This window comes from Bombus huntii, chromosome 3, assembly GCF_024542735.1.
Source record: "Bombus huntii isolate Logan2020A chromosome 3, iyBomHunt1.1, whole genome shotgun sequence".
Lineage (NCBI taxonomy): Eukaryota > Metazoa > Arthropoda > Insecta > Hymenoptera > Apidae > Bombus > Bombus huntii.
In genome coordinates this window covers 19,368,007-19,387,999 of record NC_066240.1, presented here as the reverse complement: position 1 = coordinate 19,387,999, position 19,993 = coordinate 19,368,007, and the positions used below count along the sequence as shown (strand labels likewise).

At 38.8% G+C, this 19,993-nt stretch overlaps 3 protein-coding genes across 7 annotated transcripts in view; 2 read left to right on the top strand and 1 right to left on the bottom strand.

The window, feature by feature from the left end:
• Nucleotides 1-13,660, top strand: part of LOC126863783 (pseudouridylate synthase RPUSD2-like) — a 174,849-nt gene extending 161,189 nt beyond the window's left edge. For all 3 annotated transcript variants that reach the window (XM_050614289.1, XM_050614290.1, XM_050614288.1), the window contains 3 exons: nt 1,622-1,709; nt 8,314-8,490; nt 9,128-13,660. In XM_050614289.1, the coding sequence (XP_050470246.1) occupies nt 1,622-1,709; nt 8,314-8,490; nt 9,128-9,883 (1,021 nt within the window). In that variant the 3' untranslated portion in view covers nt 9,884-13,660. The remainder of the gene's footprint in view (nt 1-1,621; nt 1,710-8,313; nt 8,491-9,127) is intronic.
• LOC126863784 (NADH dehydrogenase [ubiquinone] flavoprotein 1, mitochondrial) lies at nt 13,479-16,698 on the bottom strand. 3 transcript variants are annotated; one of them, XM_050614294.1, is made up of 7 exons: nt 16,568-16,698; nt 16,316-16,383; nt 15,556-16,224; nt 15,235-15,467; nt 14,932-15,135; nt 14,645-14,838; nt 13,479-13,810 (listed from the first exon to the last, which is right to left on the bottom strand). In XM_050614294.1, the coding sequence occupies exons 1-6, from the start codon at nt 16,614-16,616 to the stop codon at nt 14,652-14,654; spliced, it is 1,410 nt and encodes a 469-aa protein (XP_050470251.1). In that variant the 5' UTR covers nt 16,617-16,698; the 3' UTR covers nt 13,479-13,810; nt 14,645-14,651. The 3 variants fall into 3 exon arrangements, with proteins under 3 accessions (XP_050470251.1, XP_050470249.1, XP_050470248.1); XM_050614292.1 differs by lacking the exon at nt 13,479-13,810 and adding an exon at nt 14,204-14,536; XM_050614291.1 differs by lacking the exon at nt 13,479-13,810 and having other exon boundaries at nt 14,204-14,838.
• A 15-nt stretch (nt 16,699-16,713) lies between these two features.
• On the top strand, nt 16,714-19,123 carry LOC126863785 (prolactin regulatory element-binding protein). The gene is made up of 4 exons (XM_050614295.1): nt 16,714-17,123; nt 17,220-17,599; nt 17,684-18,378; nt 18,458-19,123. The coding sequence occupies exons 1-4, from the start codon at nt 16,986-16,988 to the stop codon at nt 18,541-18,543; spliced, it is 1,299 nt and encodes a 432-aa protein (XP_050470252.1). The 5' UTR covers nt 16,714-16,985; the 3' UTR covers nt 18,544-19,123.
• The last annotated feature ends 870 nt before the right edge of the window (nt 19,124-19,993 follow it).

Sequence of the window (19,993 nt, the reverse complement as noted above, 5' to 3'; positions counted from 1 at the left end):
ATCTGTTTAACTTGCGTTCTGCGGGAGCGTAAAGGGTCTGGTCGACTTGCCCGAGGACAATGGGGAACTCGAAGATAGGGATACGGATACTATAAGTTCTTCGGAGACTTTTGAAATTTGAAGCGTTAAAAACAGAGTCGGAGTAAATTTTGGATTAATCGGACGATCCTTAAGAGGATTTTTGCGTATCGAGAATCTTCTTTGAATAAGGAAGGAAAGGAGTAGAGTTTTCGGAGGATTTGGCAGATGGGAGGGTTTTAGAATATTATCGATATTGGTTGTTCTTAATTCCTTTACATCCTTTACATCCTTTACATCCTTTAGGATCCTTAATTTACACTTACGCAACATTTTGGTTGGATCGCAAGTGACGTTTTGGATTAACGATAAGTTACTTAATTTTAGAATATTTTATTCTCTGCATTTTATAACGCATAACAGAAATTGCCGAAATTTATCAAGTAAGATATAGAATCCAAATAGAAAACGAATACTTGAAAGATCGCTCAAGATCAACTGCTATTTTTAACGAAAGGAAAGAGAAATTATTGCGGTGTTTTATGACGTTAGCAAGCGAGGATTAATTAAGAAATTAGAAACGGAACAGTTACAAAGCGATTGAAAATTGAAAATTCACTTGTCGACCGTGTTTCTCTAAACGTTCGAAGTACAAAAGAAATTGGAGCGAAGAGAATGTTGGATACCATGGAAGGTAAAGTATTTAACGAAAGACATTTTCTGTCGTGTCTTTTTGAGTGATATAAATCGAATATCTGAAACTATGACGCTTGACGAGCGAAACATTTTCCATCGTGTTTTTTCTCTTTTTGAATAATATTAAAATGTAAGATTTTTTTTTTTTTTTTTTTTGGAGAGATACAAGTCATTCAGAAATCCTCGAAACCGCATGAGCACGTGTTACGAGTTAACAGTTCCAAAGAGAATCATGCACGTTCAACGCTTTATGGACTGGAAAGAACAGACATGTTCGAACACCTTCCCTCGTGTTTCGAGATCCGACTCCCTTCCCGCGAATCGTTACTGTGCACTTCTCTGTCGTCATTTCTACATGTACGAGCTTCGTTTATCCGGACATTTGCCACCAAAGAAATATGTCATAATCAAATTGAAAATAATTAGCAATTTCGAGTTCTTCTTAAAAGATTGGAAGAAAAAAAAATTCAGAGTTTTCCGTTCCCATAGTATGGATATTATATACCTTTAAAACGCTTTATATAACAACCATACTATGCGAAGGGTCTTGGAAAATGTAAGTACGACCGGTAAAAATACCGGTTTCTTGTGTTACAGTTTTCTACGTCAAATTCTCCATAAAAATGAAAATCGATCCAAACTTATAATTGTTTGATCCTAGTATCGATCCTAAAATTAAGAGTCGATACACTATTAATATTCGTAACCGAGATCGAAACGCAAGAAATCTTGTGCAACCGATCCATCGACCGTCAAAGACACACCGTTTCATTGGAAATCCCACGCGAATAAACGAAGCTCCATTCTGTGGTATGCGTGCGTGTAAGAAAGAGAAAGAGGGAATGAATGAGAGTACGCGCAAGAGGAACAAAGCCACGTTAAGCTGGTTGCGATTGGTGTGTTGCAGACACGAGGTGCCTGTCACCTCGGAGCCGATCACGGTGATACACATGGACGAGGACGTCGTCGTGGTCAACAAGCCCGCCTCCATCCCTGTAAGTGGTGTACTGCCAGGACTGTACTGCCAAAAAAAAAAAAAAAAAAAAAAAGAAAAAGAAAAAATAAATAAAATAAGATAAAAAGAGCAAAAGAAACAGATGGGAGCATCCACTCGGTTGCAGTAGTTTCGCCTATCTGTTTTTGCTATCGCGGCCGATTGTCCGCGCGACTACGACGATTGTTCGCTCGGCCTTTCGCTTTCTGCGGCCCAGGCCGATTATTTTTGGCCCGAAGCCTCGGCCGCGCGATCAATCCGAACGAATCCGTGTTTGTTTGCTGTTCGAGATCCCATGGTTGTACTAACCCAAATTATTCACTCGCTGGAATACCTTCGATCTTCATTGTATCCAATTCTGGGAAGTTGGTCGAATCCTTGCGTAACGTAGTCGGAATCTAAATGAAGAATTTATCGACGATGGAGAAGAATGTTCTTTTTCCGTCTTTCTTCTAATGGTAGCTTTTGGTATCTTCTACGGAAAATATTACAATTTACCAAGTTGGTTTACCGAACTTGTTAGCTTCTACACCGTTAATCCTTCGATTTATCGTAACGAAAACTGCGAAGGAAACAGAGCTTGCTATTCCTAAATCGAAGGTATTCCAGACTCGAGAACGTGAAATTACGTTTAAAAATAAAAATAAAAATAAAAAAAGAATGAAAATAGAAAAAAAAGAGTGGAATAGAAATGCGTAATAAGAAAAAAGCGTTCAATCGTCGTGCATATTCTCATACTTGCCGCATGTTTCATTTTTCCTTGTATTCTTTTTCTATCTTTCTTTTTTCTTTCTTATCGTGTCATGGTAAGTTTCTATGCATTTCGTTGGCATATGATTAACCGCACGTTCATCGTGCAGCTGTATTTTTCCTACTAATGTTTTCTACCTGCAGTTTGACGCGCCGGTGGGCTTTGCTCATCGTCTGTGACTCGACGGCCTTCGACGTGGCAAAACAATTATGAATAATCACGCGGCAATTTTGTAATGCGTTTGTACACGCTGACTGCTTTTCATTTTGCCCGACTCGTCTCTCCTCGCTTCCCGCCAGTCTTCTTATTTGCGATCCTTCCTCGTGTTTACCTCTTTAGATTCTCTTGTTTTCCCACCAAATTCCCGCCGTGAATGTTGCTTTGCCGTATTAATCTTTTAAAGTGCCTCGGCGCGTATTTCTTTTTTAACGATTTAAAAAAACACGTTACAATTTCTTCTTCTTTTTGCGAAAAATATTTTCTTGCAAACGTCTGCTCGTGACTCATTTTTGTAATTAATACGATAAAAGCGCAATTACGGTTTGCCGCGTGTCGTCCAAATGCAAATTCATCGAATTTTCGAATGTAAAGAGTTTCTCTTTAAAAATGTCGGACTTTTATCGCAGTTGAAAGATACATACAGTTTCGAACAAAGTATTAGGTCGTCCGAAAAGTTTCTTTCCTTTTATAAGGAAATAATAGATACGCAACATTTTTCGTTTTATACAAGGTGGTTGGCAACTGGTGGTACAAGCGGGAAGGGGGTGATTCTACGCGAAAAAAGAAGTCGAAAATATAGAATGAAAAAAATTTTTTTTTTTAATTTTTCCATCGAGACAACGATCTACAGTGAGATACGTTATAACGAGAACCGTTATAACGCGTACCGGACGAAAATTCAAAGTCGATTTTCTCGAAAACAAAGCATCGAACGAAAAAATTTTATTCTATATTTTCGACTTCTTTTTTCGCGTAGAATCACCCCCTTTCCGCTTGTACCACCAGTTACCAACCACCCTGTATTATTTTATCGAATTACGTACGATTCATTTTGTTCTATCAAGATAAAGATTACAACGTTCGACAGATTAGATTTCATGTTTGTATACTTAATATACAAGGTACTTACTTGCTTACATACTATAGCGTTTTATAGAAATAGAAAGTCAGCGTACCGAGGCAATTTTTCTTTTCAAATTATTCTTACATCGATCACGTGGCAGTTTGCGAAATCCTTAATGATCTCTCGATGACATTTTCACCGGTTCTCAGCGAACGAATGATTTATCTCGCTGATGCTTCTGCCGTGATGTTTCCAACGACCAAGTACAGAATTCCAGTGATTTTTATAATCGTATGACTCTAACCGTACATCCTCGATCGTATCTTAACGAGGGATAATAATTTACAGCGAGTATTATACGACCGTGTAATTTTCAATTATGACGCGATTGCGTGACGAGGCAAAAAGACTCTGTAGTTAAAGTAATTATACCGAAATAGATAATGAATTCTGTCAAACATTATGGAATCTTTAAACGATTGGATAACTTGTGGGACTTTGAATAATTGACGTTCTTGAAAGATAAATTTTAAAGCTAGAATTTGATAATTAGTAAACATCGGTGATTTTAATAGTCGCGAGAAATTTAAAACTTATTAATGTCGCTAAATCAAAGATTTCTTAGAATTTCTTCGCGTCGAAAGGATTATAAATATATTCGAGAAGCTATTATTTCGTTGATATTCGTGAAAGACGCAAACAGAAAGGAAAATAATTTAATTCGATAACTAGTTTCGTCGATCCGCAGGTAACTGCCACGAAATTGAAACTTATAACAAAGTTTCTCGGTTCGTCACGATGGCTTTCAGGTTCGACGTGTCCCGCTTTTGTTTCCCCGTTTAATTTGCGGTCCTCGCTCGTACGTGGATCAAAGCCAAAGAGAAACATTAAGCGACGCTTAATTACCATTCCGCGCGTTCGGTTAATTGCCGCAAAAACATTTTTGCGACCGCGGAATGATCATTTAATTACGCCCGGGAACAACAGACCGGATCAGTTTTATTTTCCAAGCTTTTGTTCCGCGCGTTAGATTTTACGAGTCCATTCGATCGCCACCCTCGCCAGACTACGCCAAACAGTTTACGAATTCAACTCGTTTCACGTTCCCTCTGTGCGTGTATGTGTGCGCTTTATATCCTGTAAACGTTAAATTGATATACACTTGAAATTCAATGAACACGCGTAACGTTATTACGCGCTTAAAAAATAGAAGCCGAATTAATACCATTTACTTGTAAAGTTTTGATCGGAAATATTTCATTCGATTGAATTTAACGAAGAAGTAAAATAAGATGGTACCGAATGTAACGTTATAAAAATACGAAAATACTTAATGCTCGTTTCTGTCAGAAGCAATAGCAAGTTCGAAAGAGCAAAATTAAAAAAATATCTAAAAGTAGAGATGAAATGAAAACAGAAAAATGTGAAAATCGAAGCAATTTATTATTTAAAATTTCACAGAGTCGCGCATTTAAAAGTCACAAGTAAACCAAAGATTATTATCATATCGAGGATTGAAAGATAAAGATTAAATCAAAAATTGGAGAAGCGCGTATCGAAACGATTTCGTACTATGTAACGCATAATCGTCACAGATAATCGCGCAAATACACGAGTCTAAGGAATTGAAACGATAAAATTTCTATCGCGACGACTCTCAGATTTCGCGTATTTTGATCGCATAGGAAAAAGGAAAGGGACGAGACGCGAAGTCGAGCAACCGATTTTCGTCATCGGCAATCGCCTTAAAAAATTAAGTCCGCCGCGAAAGCCTCTTACCGCGATAGAAAATAGTTCGACCTAAAGAATAGGAGTAAGGACAGGAAAGGAAGCGAGGTTTTCGCGATATATATCCGCGTGGAGCACATCCGGTGCTTTCAGTGAGTGGGTCGGACAATACGATAGCGACAAAGGAGGAAGGAAAGGGTGACAGAGGACATAGAAAAGGGGTTAGTCGACGAGCAGCGAGACGAAGAGCAGGATTATCGGGTAAATCGAGTGGTTCTCGTCGTCGCTCGGATGTCAGCGCGTCTTTACGGCCTGCTACTTCCTGTTTATGTACTATTTATGCCTCTAACGATCCCTCGCCTATCAACCTATCGACATCCTCCACAGAATTGCTCGGACAACTCCTTTAAATTTATCGTTACGTCCGTGAATTGCAAGTGTTTCTTCTCACGTTGACACTCGCTTGCCTTTATCTTATCGTGGTTGTAATATCTATGAATTACTAATGTAGAAATGTTATGTTAACAGTGTGATTAATACAATATCGTTCGCACTCGCGCGTAATCGAATATAAAACCCCGTTTCACGTATTCGTTACTCACTACTTCTACGACACAACAACGCAACGATCTTCGCACGACCACGATAAATTCAACTCTGACTCTCTCGACTCTCGTTACAATATTTTCCATGCTCGCTTTTTTCCTAAGCATACCTTGGTAACGCTCGCAACGCTCTTTGACAACGTCAACGTATCTTGACAACGCTAATAAACAATTACCCCTCGCGCCACGTCCTTCCCCGATGTCACACTATCCCACATTAATATGTATGTGTTACTTTAAATATTTATAGACAATTTGGATAACGTGGATTATTCTTCTATTAGTTTTTTTTTTCTTAAATATGCTTTACGTATGTCTAAAGAGTGCTGTTCAAATGTCATTCTTCGTTTACATACTTTAAGAATTTATAATTTATGCGTCGTGTTCTTTCTTGTACCGTAGAACGCATTGTTTATGTATCGTGCTCTTTTTCGTACAGTATAACGAACTTACGTCTATATTCAAAAATTGTGATAGTATGAAGATTTTAGTATTTTATTTGTACTTTGCAAACTAGCAAGTTACAAATATCGGTAATATGAAAAATAAAACACGAGAACAAGTGTCGAATCAGCGTTGAGTGCTTCGCTGTTATATTGCTTCGCCGCGATTAGGATTGTGACAGATTGGCGTTAATGAATCGGAGTGTTGGCAACGAGTGTTACTTGAACTACGTGTCGCTTTGTAGGCCTCCTCGATGGAGTATAGTATATCTATTCCGGAAGTTTCGTCGTTGTAACTGTAGTGCAAGTAAAATTGTACTCAAAAGATCCTTCAACAGAAGCTGGAAGTTTTTCGTAGAGCGAGGAAATTATTAGCGATGCACGGTGTCATTGGAATTCTCTATCGCTAAGAAAATTAATGGTAAATTAGATATTTAACTCAAGGTAGCTACTCGACTCTTCGTATTTTTGCCACTTCTCCGTCATTTTCTTTCAAATGTGTAAATTTGCTTCGACTCTGTCGTGCTCTTGCAATTTTTGTGTCTCGATTGTTCGTTTCAGTAAATAAAAATACTTGTAACGTTCTAGGAAACTTTTTTCTGCGTAAAATCAAAGCGTGAAATTACACGTAACGATTCTTCCGTTTCAACTTTTTCGGCTACGAGATTTTAAGACACAAAAATGTACTTTCGCGCTTTTAAATTTTCCGTAAATGCACACAGATGCACAGTCTGTTTGTTATATTTTTAATATAAATACAAATCGAAACCTAGTTCTTTTCAACCATTGTAAGCGTTTCGCTCATTCCAGAAATTCTTTCTAATCGCATTTTTCAACGCGACAATTCCGGATCAACCATTGTGCCCATATTGCGGCTGACACGAACGCGCAATCATCGAATCATTCCCTTTTGTCATAGAGTCAATCGGTTTTTTCTCTTCGAATTGGGAGAAATTGGTCGACGTCGCATGCATCCAGCCTGTTTGCACGTGCATTCGCGTCAAATCGTTTGCCCTAACCATCGTTGGTACCATAATGGCGTCGTGCAATCGCGCTTAGCTTCGAATTTCGATCGTATACCGCCAAGACTGCTGCTTTTCACTAACGTTATATGTTTACCCGTTGTACGTCTTGTCAGTTTGTCTAGTGAATGATGTGGTTAGTGGAAAGCATTTTTAATTTAATGGTATTGGCCGTAGAGATGTACATAGTCCACGGTACACAGTCTGGTTGAAAAGTAATGGGATTGCCAATATATTAATTCAAATGCTAATCGTATTTGTAGAAATCGTTCGTTTTATTCAGAGTATGTTCCTTTGGCATCGATTTACTTCAATGCCAAACATGGTCAACCGGTAAATGAATAGATTTGTGGAGATTTGCTTTTGAAATGGTTTCGAGTATTCTTTTCATGACTGTCTTTATACTTGGAACATATAATGTGTATTCAACGTTAATTCGTAGCCAGTGTTTTATTGGAATTCTCTGTATCAAACATAGAAAGTAATCGTAGAGGGAAAATCACGCGATTACGACAGACGAATGATCATTGCTGCATCGTTTTATTCTGTGAAAATTTATTATGCACAAGAATTCGGATGTGCTACGAAATATTATAGTATCGCTTCAATTGCGACTTGATTCGTATGGTACGCGATCGTAAAATATTACCCGAGAAATTGTAAATCGGTGAAAGAAAAATTATTTCAAACGAAGAATACTCTAACAGTGAAACGGATAACAACGTTGGATAACGAAACGATTAGCTTAGAAGCTAAAATGGTGGAAGAATGTTCGTGGTGGAAGAGAGGAGCATCTCTTGCAGAAACACTTCTGGTGTCTGTAAATACAATAATACAATAATCCCATTCCGCTTTTCTCGTTCTCCTTGCCGAGTATTTTTAACCGTAACGCGTAACTCGACCAATTGCACAATCCTCTATCTTCCTCGTCCTCTTTTCCGCTTCGCGTTCTGTTTTCTCGGCAAATAAACCGAGCCGATCCTGGAATTGCAGGTGCACCCGTGCGGACGATACCGACACAACACGGTAGTCTTCATTCTGGCGAAGGAATACAATTTGAAGAACCTGAGGACAATCCACAGGCTGGACAGACTGACCAGCGGTATTCTCCTTTTCGGTAGAACGCCGAAGAAAGCGAGGCAGATGGAGCACCAAATAAGAAACAGACAGGTTCGTTTCGTAACGGTGTTATGCGAGGGAAACCTGCTTGGATCCGCGGATTTTCCAATAAATTCTGCCCAACACCGTTAGAGCCGGATTGGATAAGAACAAAAAGACACGTTAGATAGCGTTTCGTGTTTTGTGGAGATTTACGACTTTTACGAGATATTATTTACAATGGTCCCGATCGAATGTCAACTTTGATACTAAAAGAGAATCGAATCCGTCTCGTAATAATTTTCAGTAGTACATGTAATTCATAAGTGCTATTGCTATATTACTGCTATATTAATTGCTTAGTGGAAAAGTTAGATAACGTTTAACTTATTATTTAATTAAATAACTGCGTAGAGATTTACGTAAAGTCGTGTTATAAGATTCTCAACGGAATGTTAATCTTAATATTGAAAGAGTGACGTCGGTACTTAGCACAATTTTTAGAATGCGATATATACGTTGTTCCATTTCCTATAGAATCGAATATTGTAATAGATCGCACTGATATCAGAAAAATGATCACAATCTGGCAGTCCTTTTAAAAGTTAACTTCCACTGGTCCTGTAAGATAAATTGAGAAACGTATAGGAGGAATTGCAACCTAGAATAATCTGGTAATATACGATCAACGCATAAATTCTTATTTCAGGTTCACAAGCAATACGTCTGCAGAGTGGAAGGCGAGTTCCCCGAAGAGGAAGTGGTCTGCTCCGAGCCGATCGAGGTAGTATCCTACAAGATAGGCGTGTGCAAAGTCTCCGAGAAAGGGAAGGACTGTGTAACCCGTTTCAAGCGTCTCAGCTACAACGGCAAGTCGTCCGTGGTGCTCTGCAAGCCTCAAACGGGACGAATGCATCAGATCCGTGTCCATCTTCAATACCTAGGCTACCCAGTGGTAAACGATCCTCTCTACAATCACGTTGTATTTGGTCCTGAGAAAGGAAAGGGTGGTAACATCGGGAAGACCGATCAGGAGCTGGTCAGAGATCTGATCAGCATCCACAACGCAGAAAATTGGCTTGGCATGGATGGAGATTCGGAGATGAGTCTGTTCAAGCCAAAATTAGACATAGAGGAACGCGTGTCGTTGAGCAACGACAAGGATGGATCCTCTCCATCCTCGACGCCTGGCCTAGGCGAGGAGGAACAGCAACAACAACAGGAACAATCGCTGAAGGTGACGGTAGGCACGCAGACTGGATCAGAGCCGCCAGATTCTAGTTTCACGAACGACAAAATGACGGTAGATCCGCACTGCTACGAGTGCAAAGTGAAGTACAGAGACCCGAAACCATCCGATTTGGTCATGTACCTGCACGCGTGGCGCTACTGCGGTCCAGGCTGGGAATACGAGACTCCACTTCCGGCTTGGGCAGCCAGCGACTGGACCGAAGAAGACCGATAGTTCCGGTCCACGAAGCATCGAAACGAGCTGTCATCACCCTTCGTATCCCTTTTTGATATCCTTACCCCGTGCCTTCCATCCGCCAGCGAGCGATCTCGACCATCGTACATGTACCCATCCCTGTGACCAGGTCGCTGGACTCGCGAACAAACGAGAGACCTCTCGGTTGGTCCTCCGAGATTGGTGTCGCGTCTGGTCTGCGCTGATATTCGAGGCCCTTCGCGCTGGCAATATCGCGGTGAATCTGTCGGGATCGTTTCCAGGATGATTCTCAACGAATGACAGGTTCACCCGTGATATTCCGAACGTCGTAGATCATAAACGAGGAAGATTGATGGATGGCGAACTATGAGCGTCACAGCGTTAATTGGCTCGAGACGAAGCGAAAGTTTGCGTGAGACAGCCTGCAGGTGTTCCGACGAATCTTCGAGGAACGTTTCAGGCCGTCCTTGATCCCTGACGCGTTCATCCGTTGTTGCGACGCGCGATCGATCTAGAACAGAGCTGCACAGGGTAGAGTGCTGTTCGCCAACTCCTTTTACACCACAATTTACTCGCTATTGATATTAGAGAGTCGATACGAAGCGACGGTCGTACATCGTACAAGATTATCTTTTTTATAATTTTACAACTTTACGTTAAAGAGGATAATCGAACGATTTATAGTTCGTGAAATTTGCTTATAGAATTTCATTCGTTTCGTTATCAAACTTATTCCACGAGATACGTGACATCACTGCCCATAATTTTGTCCTCCTAAGAACCATTACACAATTCTCATTTAGAATAACGTAGCATCGATTAGAATTCGCGTGATTCGATCTGAATCGGTGGTATTGTGGTTATCCCATGGGGAAGTGTAGATTCTCGTCCAGGATGTACCGATGAATAGCGTAAAAAGATCGAAGCATCAACGTGGCACGGGGCGACGAAACGATCCTGATCGGTTCTGTAAACGGGTCGGTCGAACAGTCACTGCCACTGGTGCGCGCACGAGAGAAGATTGATGCAACTGTCAACCGCGAAAGCCCGAATGGATCGTTATCGTTCGTGTCCTTGATTTATGATGCAGATAGGAACAAGGAAAGCCGACGGTCTTTTCTATTACTCGGGTCCCCTGCGACTGGGAATCTTTATGCTTCTGATCTCGAAGGAAAGCACGCTCGAAACCCAGTCCCTTTTATGGATCTTCTTCCAGCGAACGAAGAGGGTTCGTTCTTTGCTTATTTTTTTCTTACTTTCTATTGATAGAATATGCAAGATCGAAATAGTTCCTTCGAAATATCATGGGCAATTAGTTAACGCCATTTAACGAAGATGATTGCTATTTTATGTTTCCTTTTTCCCTTTTATTAAAGGGAATTAAATAATATTTATCAGTTATGTAACAAATGCTTCGTTCTATCAATAGAGAGATATAACGAAACTTTGAAATGTATTATGGAAACTGTATTACAGAGTAGCGCAAACCCCTTAACGCAAAGCGATCTACCCTCATTCCCTTAATTAGAAACGCCTGCAGTCACCTTTCCGTAACTATGGCAAACGATCTTCTGTGTATTTCTTAATCAGATTATCTAAACGTAGAATAGCTACAGTAACGTCATTCCCTGATCCAAGCTACCCAGAAGCCCGTAGATCAGCAAAATTCAATTCTACGACTAATAACATCCATTCTACCATACTTTCAACAACGTTTTACCTTTAACAACCGTCCCAGAAATCTCTACAATCACCATCCATCCACTTGTTCTTTCACAAACGCTCATGACGCAAACTAGAATAAAAAAGACAAGATCGTGACCGAAAATTGTTTAATCCTTTAACGATATAGCTTGAGATACTTGGGTCTTTTCATCTGTGGTCTTCGAATGTTATCAAATAACGTTATTAATATTTGTTTCTTATAAAAGCTTAAAAGTACGTATTTTTATATGCAATACCAGAAACGCAAAAAATTCGAAGGCTAAAGGGATAATTGTTCTTTAAATCGTTCGTTCTGAATTTACTATTCTGTTGCTACTGTGAAAAGGTCAAGAATGTTTAAAAATCATCATCGACCAGCGTTCATCCTCGAGAACCGCGCAGACAAGGGGCTGACGTAGGAAACTGCAATAGAGACGCGTCTATTTTTATGGCTGATTATATATACAGGAAACTAAATAGTGGCGCAGGTCCAGCGGCAGAGGTCTCCAACAATAAGCGTGATCTTGCCAGGAGGATATAGCCAACGATCATGCCAAAGAGCGCGAGCGCGTCCGGCGAACGAGAGCGAGTGTATCGGAGATGGAGTGAAAAATAATAAATGTATGTGTGCGTATATGTATGAGAGAGGGAAAGAGAGAGCTTCTTTCAAGCCATATCGTGTACGTGTACCTTGTTCCCGCGCGTCGAATAAGACCGCGTCCAAGTGGCAGGACTTGCAACAAGTACAATCGAGCGAGTGAAATAACGAGATTAACGTCGTACATTATTTTGCTACGAGTCACGTTCGTCTCCTTTAGCGGGGCTATACATAAGCTTTTATCGCGTGCTCGGGATATCTGGAAGAGGTGATGAGAATGGTAAACCTTTCGGATCTTTTAATTGTTTGAAGGAATTATATTCTGGGCCAAAGATGAAGCTTGTTGTCATTTGATTGTATCACATATCCTTTTACATCCCGCTGTATCATTTCTATTAATTTTTATTCTTCTGACAGAAGATCGTACGAACCCTTTCGCTGAAGCTTCGATCGATTCTTTTCATTCGAATTTTATATCATTTGGTAATCTGTCTTAGTATGGCTCATTGAATAATACACGGAGAATGGATAGTTTCAAACGGATTTTGATTCAGTGTAACTCAGTTTCGTAAATTGCGTTCTTTTGGAGAAGTTTTAGAGGAAGTTGGAAGAAAGTGGATCCTAACGGTAAAAGACGTGCTCAAGAGAACACGCCAACAACGTTAAAGTTGAAATCGCAAGAAGGGAACAAAAACCATCTTTTATACGAAAGCTTTGTAATAATCGCGAGCTATTAAATAAATTATCGAACGAGAGAATGGAACAGGATGAGAAGACATGAAAAGACAAAAAGGAAACAGTTCTCGTTACCTCTCCGGATTCTTGTAAGCAACAGGCAAAACAGAGATCAGTGAACAGAGATTTTAGATAGATAGACGTAGGAAGGAGATAACGTAATAACGGACCTATCATAAAAGACAGTGTGTGCGCTTACTAACCCAACGGGATAGCTTGCGGCGAGAGACGAAATGAAAGAAAAAAAAAATAATATAGCAAGCTATCCCGATATTGTAACAGCTAGCTTAATTTTATTTAAGTAAAAGAAAAAGAAGGGAAGAACTAACTCTCGAATATATATCGAATGAAAGAAAGACAAAGAGAAAAAAGGAATAAAAAAAGAGAAAAGAGTAAGGACGAAAGGAGAAACTCCAAAAGACAGTCTCGACTTGGTAGCACAGAGACAAAAGAAGAAAAAGGGGAGAGAGAGAATGTGTGAGAGAACGAAAGAGAGAGAGAGAGAGACAGTGTGTGTGAGTGTGTGTTGAAAGAGAGAGGGAGAGAGAGAGAGGGAATGAAAGAGAAAGACATCGGTCTGTAAATCGAGCGAACGCTTTTGTATGTATATACATATATATATATTGTATATTGTATACGCACATTGTACTGTAATCTGAGCGACATTATTGTCTGTATCCGTAGTCAGCGGAAACGTTAGAGCTAGAAAAACTTTTTTCTTGTATAATGAACGAATAAATGTAAAGTATCGTTCGGTATACACATCGTGTGCCAATGTACCCTTTATCTTCTTGTCGAACTTTGTTTCATCGTAGTCGTTCCATCTTCTTTCACACACCTTCTTCACTTTATTCGATCCAAAAATGTACTTAATAGTATTGAATATTTTAAACATGATATTTTGCATTCTGGAAATATTCGATGTAAGAAAGAATAATGTAAACAATACATATTTTGACGCGATAAAAATGTTACATACTATTACTTGGAGGTTGAAATGTACAGGATGATTTAGTAACGGTGTTAGGTAACAGTGTTCCTCTGTCATTATTTTTGAATCATAATTAAAATTGTATTCCGTGAGTAAGGAATTTATTAAAAATTTAATAATCGGATCAACCTGTACATTTTGTTCAAGTATACAGGAACGAACTGTCACATTATGTGCTATGATTTAGCGTTCGCTGTATCTCGGATTTTCAGTGAGAACAAATAAGATCGATGTTATTTCAAACAAGATTAGAAGCTGTTATTTTCTTGGATTCCGCTATCGTTGAAATAAAATCACAATTCTCTTTGAGTACCTTTTACTTTAGTTTTATTTTAATTTCCCGATATTCTTCAAATTATAAAGATATTGTAAAATATCGCGTTTCACGTTCAGTTTCCATTAGAGAACGAATAAATTCGGATCACGCGCTTTACCAAATTATTTTTCCTCTTATTACAGTATGTAAAAAATTATCGAATTACCTTGAAAAATTACGTCTCCTTCTATACTAATACAGACAAAGTACGTTCTTTCTATCTATTTTATTTACTAGATTACCGAAAGTTGAAGATGATTTTTATCGGTAAAATTATATAGGAAATTCAACAACACCGCATTTTGCAAAATTCGACTTATATATATACTGTAAATAAGTACAATATTTTACAGATATATATATTTGCTCTTTCTACAATCGACTATTTTGCGGTGAATAAATATTGAAACGTTCAATAGTTTCTAGTTTCTCTACCTTTATTTTAATTGGACACTGCTTGCTTGCGCTCTTTAATACGTGCTTCTATTTCCGGTCTGAAATGTCTGATCAATCCCTGAACTGGCCACGCTGCACCATCCGCCAAAGCGCAAATAGTATGCATTTCAATCTGCTTGGTCAACTCCCATAGCATATCTATCTCGTGTATCTCCGCTTGTCCTTGGGCGAACCTAGACAGATATTCATTACATGATTTCCAATATATAATTTATTTCTTTTTTAGATAAAATAAAAAGAGCTAACAAATAGAACTATTTTTGTACCTTCTCATGATTTTATACATCCAACTTATTCCTTCACGGCACGGAGTGCACTGACCGCAAGATTCGTGCTTATAAAAACTGATAAGACGCGTAATAGCTTTAATAATATCAGTCTGTTTGTTCATCACGATTACAGCTGCGGTACCAAATGAGCTCTGCACTCTAACGAGATCATCGAAGTCTAATAACACTGTATCGCATACGCTGCAACATCATACGAGTAATTATAGCTGTTAACCCAATTTTGACAAATATGTGCTATAGACTCTTATTCCCAGTTGGTATTCAAATATATATAAGTACCTTTTGGGAATAACCGGAGTGGAAGATCCACCTGGAATCACACCTAACAGGTTATCCCATCCACCGATTACTCCACCAGCATGCCTTTCAATGAGTTCCTTCAGAGGAATGGACATCTCTTCTTCCACAGTGCATGGATTGTTCACGTGTCCCGAGATGTTAAATAATTTAGTTCCGTGATTACGTAGACGGCCGAATGACGCAAACCACGCTCCGCCTCGTCGGCATATAGTCTATATATTGAAATTTTTATTTTAGAATTAAGATTTTCCACGTGTGTGTATATTTCCTAATAGCGTTAACTATATGATAATTACATACAGGAGCAACAGCGACGGTTTCGACATTTGTGACAGTGGTAGGGCAACCAAATAATCCAACATCGGCTGGGAAAGGTGGCTTTAGCCTAGGCTTTCCCTGTTTTCCTTCGATAGATTCAATGAGAGCAGTTTCTTCTCCACAAATGTACGCTCCTGCTCCTCTTTGCACAAAAATGTCAAAATCATAGCCAGAGCCACAAGCATTCTTGCCAATCAGGCCTGCCTGATAAGCTTCTGCAATGGCGACTTGCATATTTGACGCTTCGTTATAAAATTCACCACGAATATATATGTAAGCTGCACAAGCTCCCATAGCACGGCCAGCAATTAAGCAACCTTCTACTAGCTTGTGTGGATCGTGGCGTAGAATTTCACGATCTTTGCAGGTGCCAGGCTCACCCTCGTCACCGTTAACTACCAGGTATTTTGGTCTTCCATCAGAGGGCTTATTCATAAAGGACCATTTCATGCCAGATGGGAAACCTGCACCTCCACGGCCTCTGAGACCAGATACTTTAATCTCATTAATGATCCAGTCTGCACCTTTTTCTATAATTTCCTTGGTCTTATACCAATCTCCCCTTTTCAGAGCACCCTGTAATCTCCAATCATGTCTACCATACAAATTTGTGAAGATACGATCCTGGTCAGCCAGGGGGCCACCCTTTTTCTAAGAAAAACGATAATAACACAAATCGTTCCATATTTACGTTATTTTAATATGACAAACACTAATTAAAGCGGGAATAAAATACACGCACCTTCCCTTCGGGCGCGGCATCGGCAAATGTTCTTTGCTGCTGGCTACACAACGGTGACCCAAGGAAACCTTAAAATCATAACCAAATTTTTCCATTACATAACCTCCTTTCAGTGACAACGTAAAACGTCAAAATTCTTCTTAAATATGAAAAGTATCGGAACAACGATGTTCCCTACATCGTGGTTGGCCTTGAATGACGTGAACGTCGTGAATATGGTTACAAATTAAACACAATAGCATCAAATCTTACCCAATTGTCTCCTTGGGAGTTGAAAACAACGTACAATTGTGCCAGCCATCTTGCTGTTTGCGATCTCGCAGAAATTTGCGATATTGAGCTGTCTACTTAGAAGATCACAGTATAGCCATCTTGCAGCGCGCTCAAGAAACAAAGTAGTACAGGATTGAATACGTGTTCATCACTGTTTTGTCGTCTAGTTGTCTGTTTTTATGAAAGACTTATCGTAACCGTGTTGAGCGTGCGTGCGTGAGTCGAGAGTAAGACTCGAGTCCCGTAACTGTTGTTCGCTACTTGTAAAAAAATTGGGAAACTCGACGAAAGTTCGGTTTTCTAGCCTAATCATGATCCTTGGCTATCAATAGACACCTGTCTAGACGACAGTGACGAAAGCAAGAACGTTTGTCCTGGTGTAGTAATTGGAAACAATATGCCTTCCAGGAGAAATAATTGTGACCTGCTGGCCAGGGTGAATTTTCCGCTGTATACGTTGCAAATGTTGACGGGTAGGCATATCTTAGTCGGTGGTGGTGGAGGATCCTCGAAGACTGGGGTTGCTAATGGCTTTGTAAGAATTCCTTTTTTTTTTAGTCATTCTTACATACATATAAAAAATGAGAGTAATTTCATAATTTGTTTAAATTGAATCATTTTTCATGAACAGGAAATATTTGAATTGTCTCACAATGGATGTCAGTTCGTTGCGGAAGAAGTGACCAGACATGAAACAGGTCCCAGTGTTGTTATGAATTGCACAACGTACAATGATCAAAAGAGGATATGGATTGCGGCTGGTCAAGAGAGTCACTGTCAGCTGTACGATGTGAGTAGTAAAGTGGTGAGCGTGAAGAATGGTGAGGTTGTCAAAGGAGCCAGTGGCAATTCTAAGGAAGGCATTAGACACAGAAAAAACATAGATAAAGTAGAAGAAACTGTTATGCCTGAAGAAAGGATAGAGGAAGTCAAGGATGACAATTCAAACATTAAGAGCAAGAAACTTCAATTGATAGTAAAGCCAGCAGATAGTGTACAAACAGATTTCAGGTAACTATATTTTTTATAAAAGTGCGCAAAGTTTCCTAAAATTGCTCTAATAATAATTGCTCTAAATATGAAAAATTTCTACAGCAAGGAAGAACCACTTCAGAGGATCGTTAGAATAAATTCAAATGGAAAATTCATGGTCACTGGTGGCACGGATGGTCATATAAGGCTATGGAAATTTCCACAATTGCATAAACTACATGATCTAGATGCTCACACGAAAGAAATAGACGACATAGACTTCAGTCCAGACAGCACACTGATCGCAAGCATAGCAAAGGATGGCAAAGCATTTCTATGGAATGTGAGCAATGGTTCTAAATCCAAGGACTTAACTTGGTCACCCCCAAATGGATTGAAATATATGTATAAAAGGTGTAGGTTTAGGAAGCTGGAGGAGGACAAATCAAAAGCTCAACTCTTTATGCTCTCCAATGCAGTGGTTGGAAAGAATATTAGTTTTCTTCAAATGTGGGATGTGGAGTCTGGAAGTGTTGTCAAGATGGTACCATATAAAGAAACCCTGTCTGCTTTGGCAGTCTCGGACGATGGAAAGTTTGTGGCAGTTGGAACAATGTTCTCTGGTAGCGTGGATATATACATTGCATTCAGTTTGAGGAGAGCTTTGCACGTACCTGGTGCACATAGTATGTTTGTAACTGGCCTAGAATTCTTACCAACCAAGTTAGATGGTCCTACCATTGCTAGTAACACTGAAACTGCGGTTGTCAGCATTTCTGTGGATAACAAAATCTGTATACATAGCATACCGTTTAGACGTAAGTAATTAAATAATCTTTTTATTCGTCCTTATATCGTTTTGGTAATCTTAACGTTTGACAATTTTTTCTGTTATAGACACACTACCATTCTGGTTCGTCATTATACTGATTGTCCTTAGTATTTGTGGAGCGTTCATCTTCTGTAGTTATCTCGGAATATGACCTGAGAGAATATACCTTTAATACCAAGTACTTTGTGTAGGGTTTTTTAATATCATACATCGAACTTTCACAGGTGTGTTTCTTTAATTTATAAATGTTATCGATAGTATAGAAAGGAAGGTGTAATAATCTGTACGATTTTATGAACACGTGTGCACGATTTTTGTGACAATAGATATTACTACCTATAATTTGTTCGGTAGTAAATAATTCACGTGCGTGATTGTTCGAGCGTTTAGAACCTCGTTCGTTCAATTAATGTTAAAACAAATGAAGTGATGCTGCGATGAGTAACTACTCTACATTAGATAAATTCTATGATAAACATAATTGTAAATAGATATCTCTAAATAAGTTTCTGTTTGGACACACAAATAGCTACTTTCTCTTCTCACATATTTCTTACACTTTAAGATCAATTTATACGGTTTATTTTGGTACAGAAGGCTCAGCTCATTTTGACTTTTATTGCATTTATGTGAATTGTGTTTGTGCATTGCTCACGTGTAGAATGGAATATAGATGTCGAGTGTGAAATGTTATGTATACGCCATAGTATTAAAGTTTTAATTTTATTCTATTCTTCGATCACTATGTTTGGATAAGAAACATCGTGATTGGTCCACTTTGAAATTTAGATTAAGCCAAACTGGTCACATATAAATAGTACGCATGCATCACATGAAATTTTATCAATTTTATAATGCATTTCATGGGAAACAGTAATATTCCATTTAAGGAAAACGTTGCCATAGAACAAGTACTGGGCAAATATACTTTGTTAAGTTGAAAATCAAACTTGTACGTTTTTACCTACCCTCTTCCGATTTTTATAAAAGATTCAAATTTGAATTTCTAAACTGAAATTTCAATTTTTATTCTTATTTAAATAAACAAATTGAGAAAGTTTAAATAAATATGAACACATAATTATACAAAAATAAAAGTCAGGAAATGTAAATAAACAAAGCAAATATGTAAACAAATGAGAAAAATCTGGAAGATAAATAAAAGGTATTTTTATTAAGAAGCAAAAATAAAAAATTCCATTTCTGTTTGTCAGTTCAAAGAAAGTGCAAGGAATGTTTGCTTATTTAAGCGACGATTCAGGACTCGTGATCGAAAAGGAATGTTGTCCAAAATGGAAAGGTGCCCCCAGGGTTTTCCATGGGAAGGAGAAGGACGAGTCAGTAATGACATTTTACGACCTTAAAGCTGGCGCCTACCAATAACTCTCAAGGCTGTGGAGAACGTATCGTGTCGAATAACTAAATTTCCTTCCATTCGAAAGTTTCCGAAATTGACTCCTTCGTTTTTCACTTTTTTACCGTTTCCTTTTTGCATCGAATAGATTGGTTACCATGTGAAATGTTACGAAGAAACGTTCGAAAAGAGAAAAATGCAACTAAATCATATCGTAGAGGAAATAAAATTTATGCTTCAATCTTTT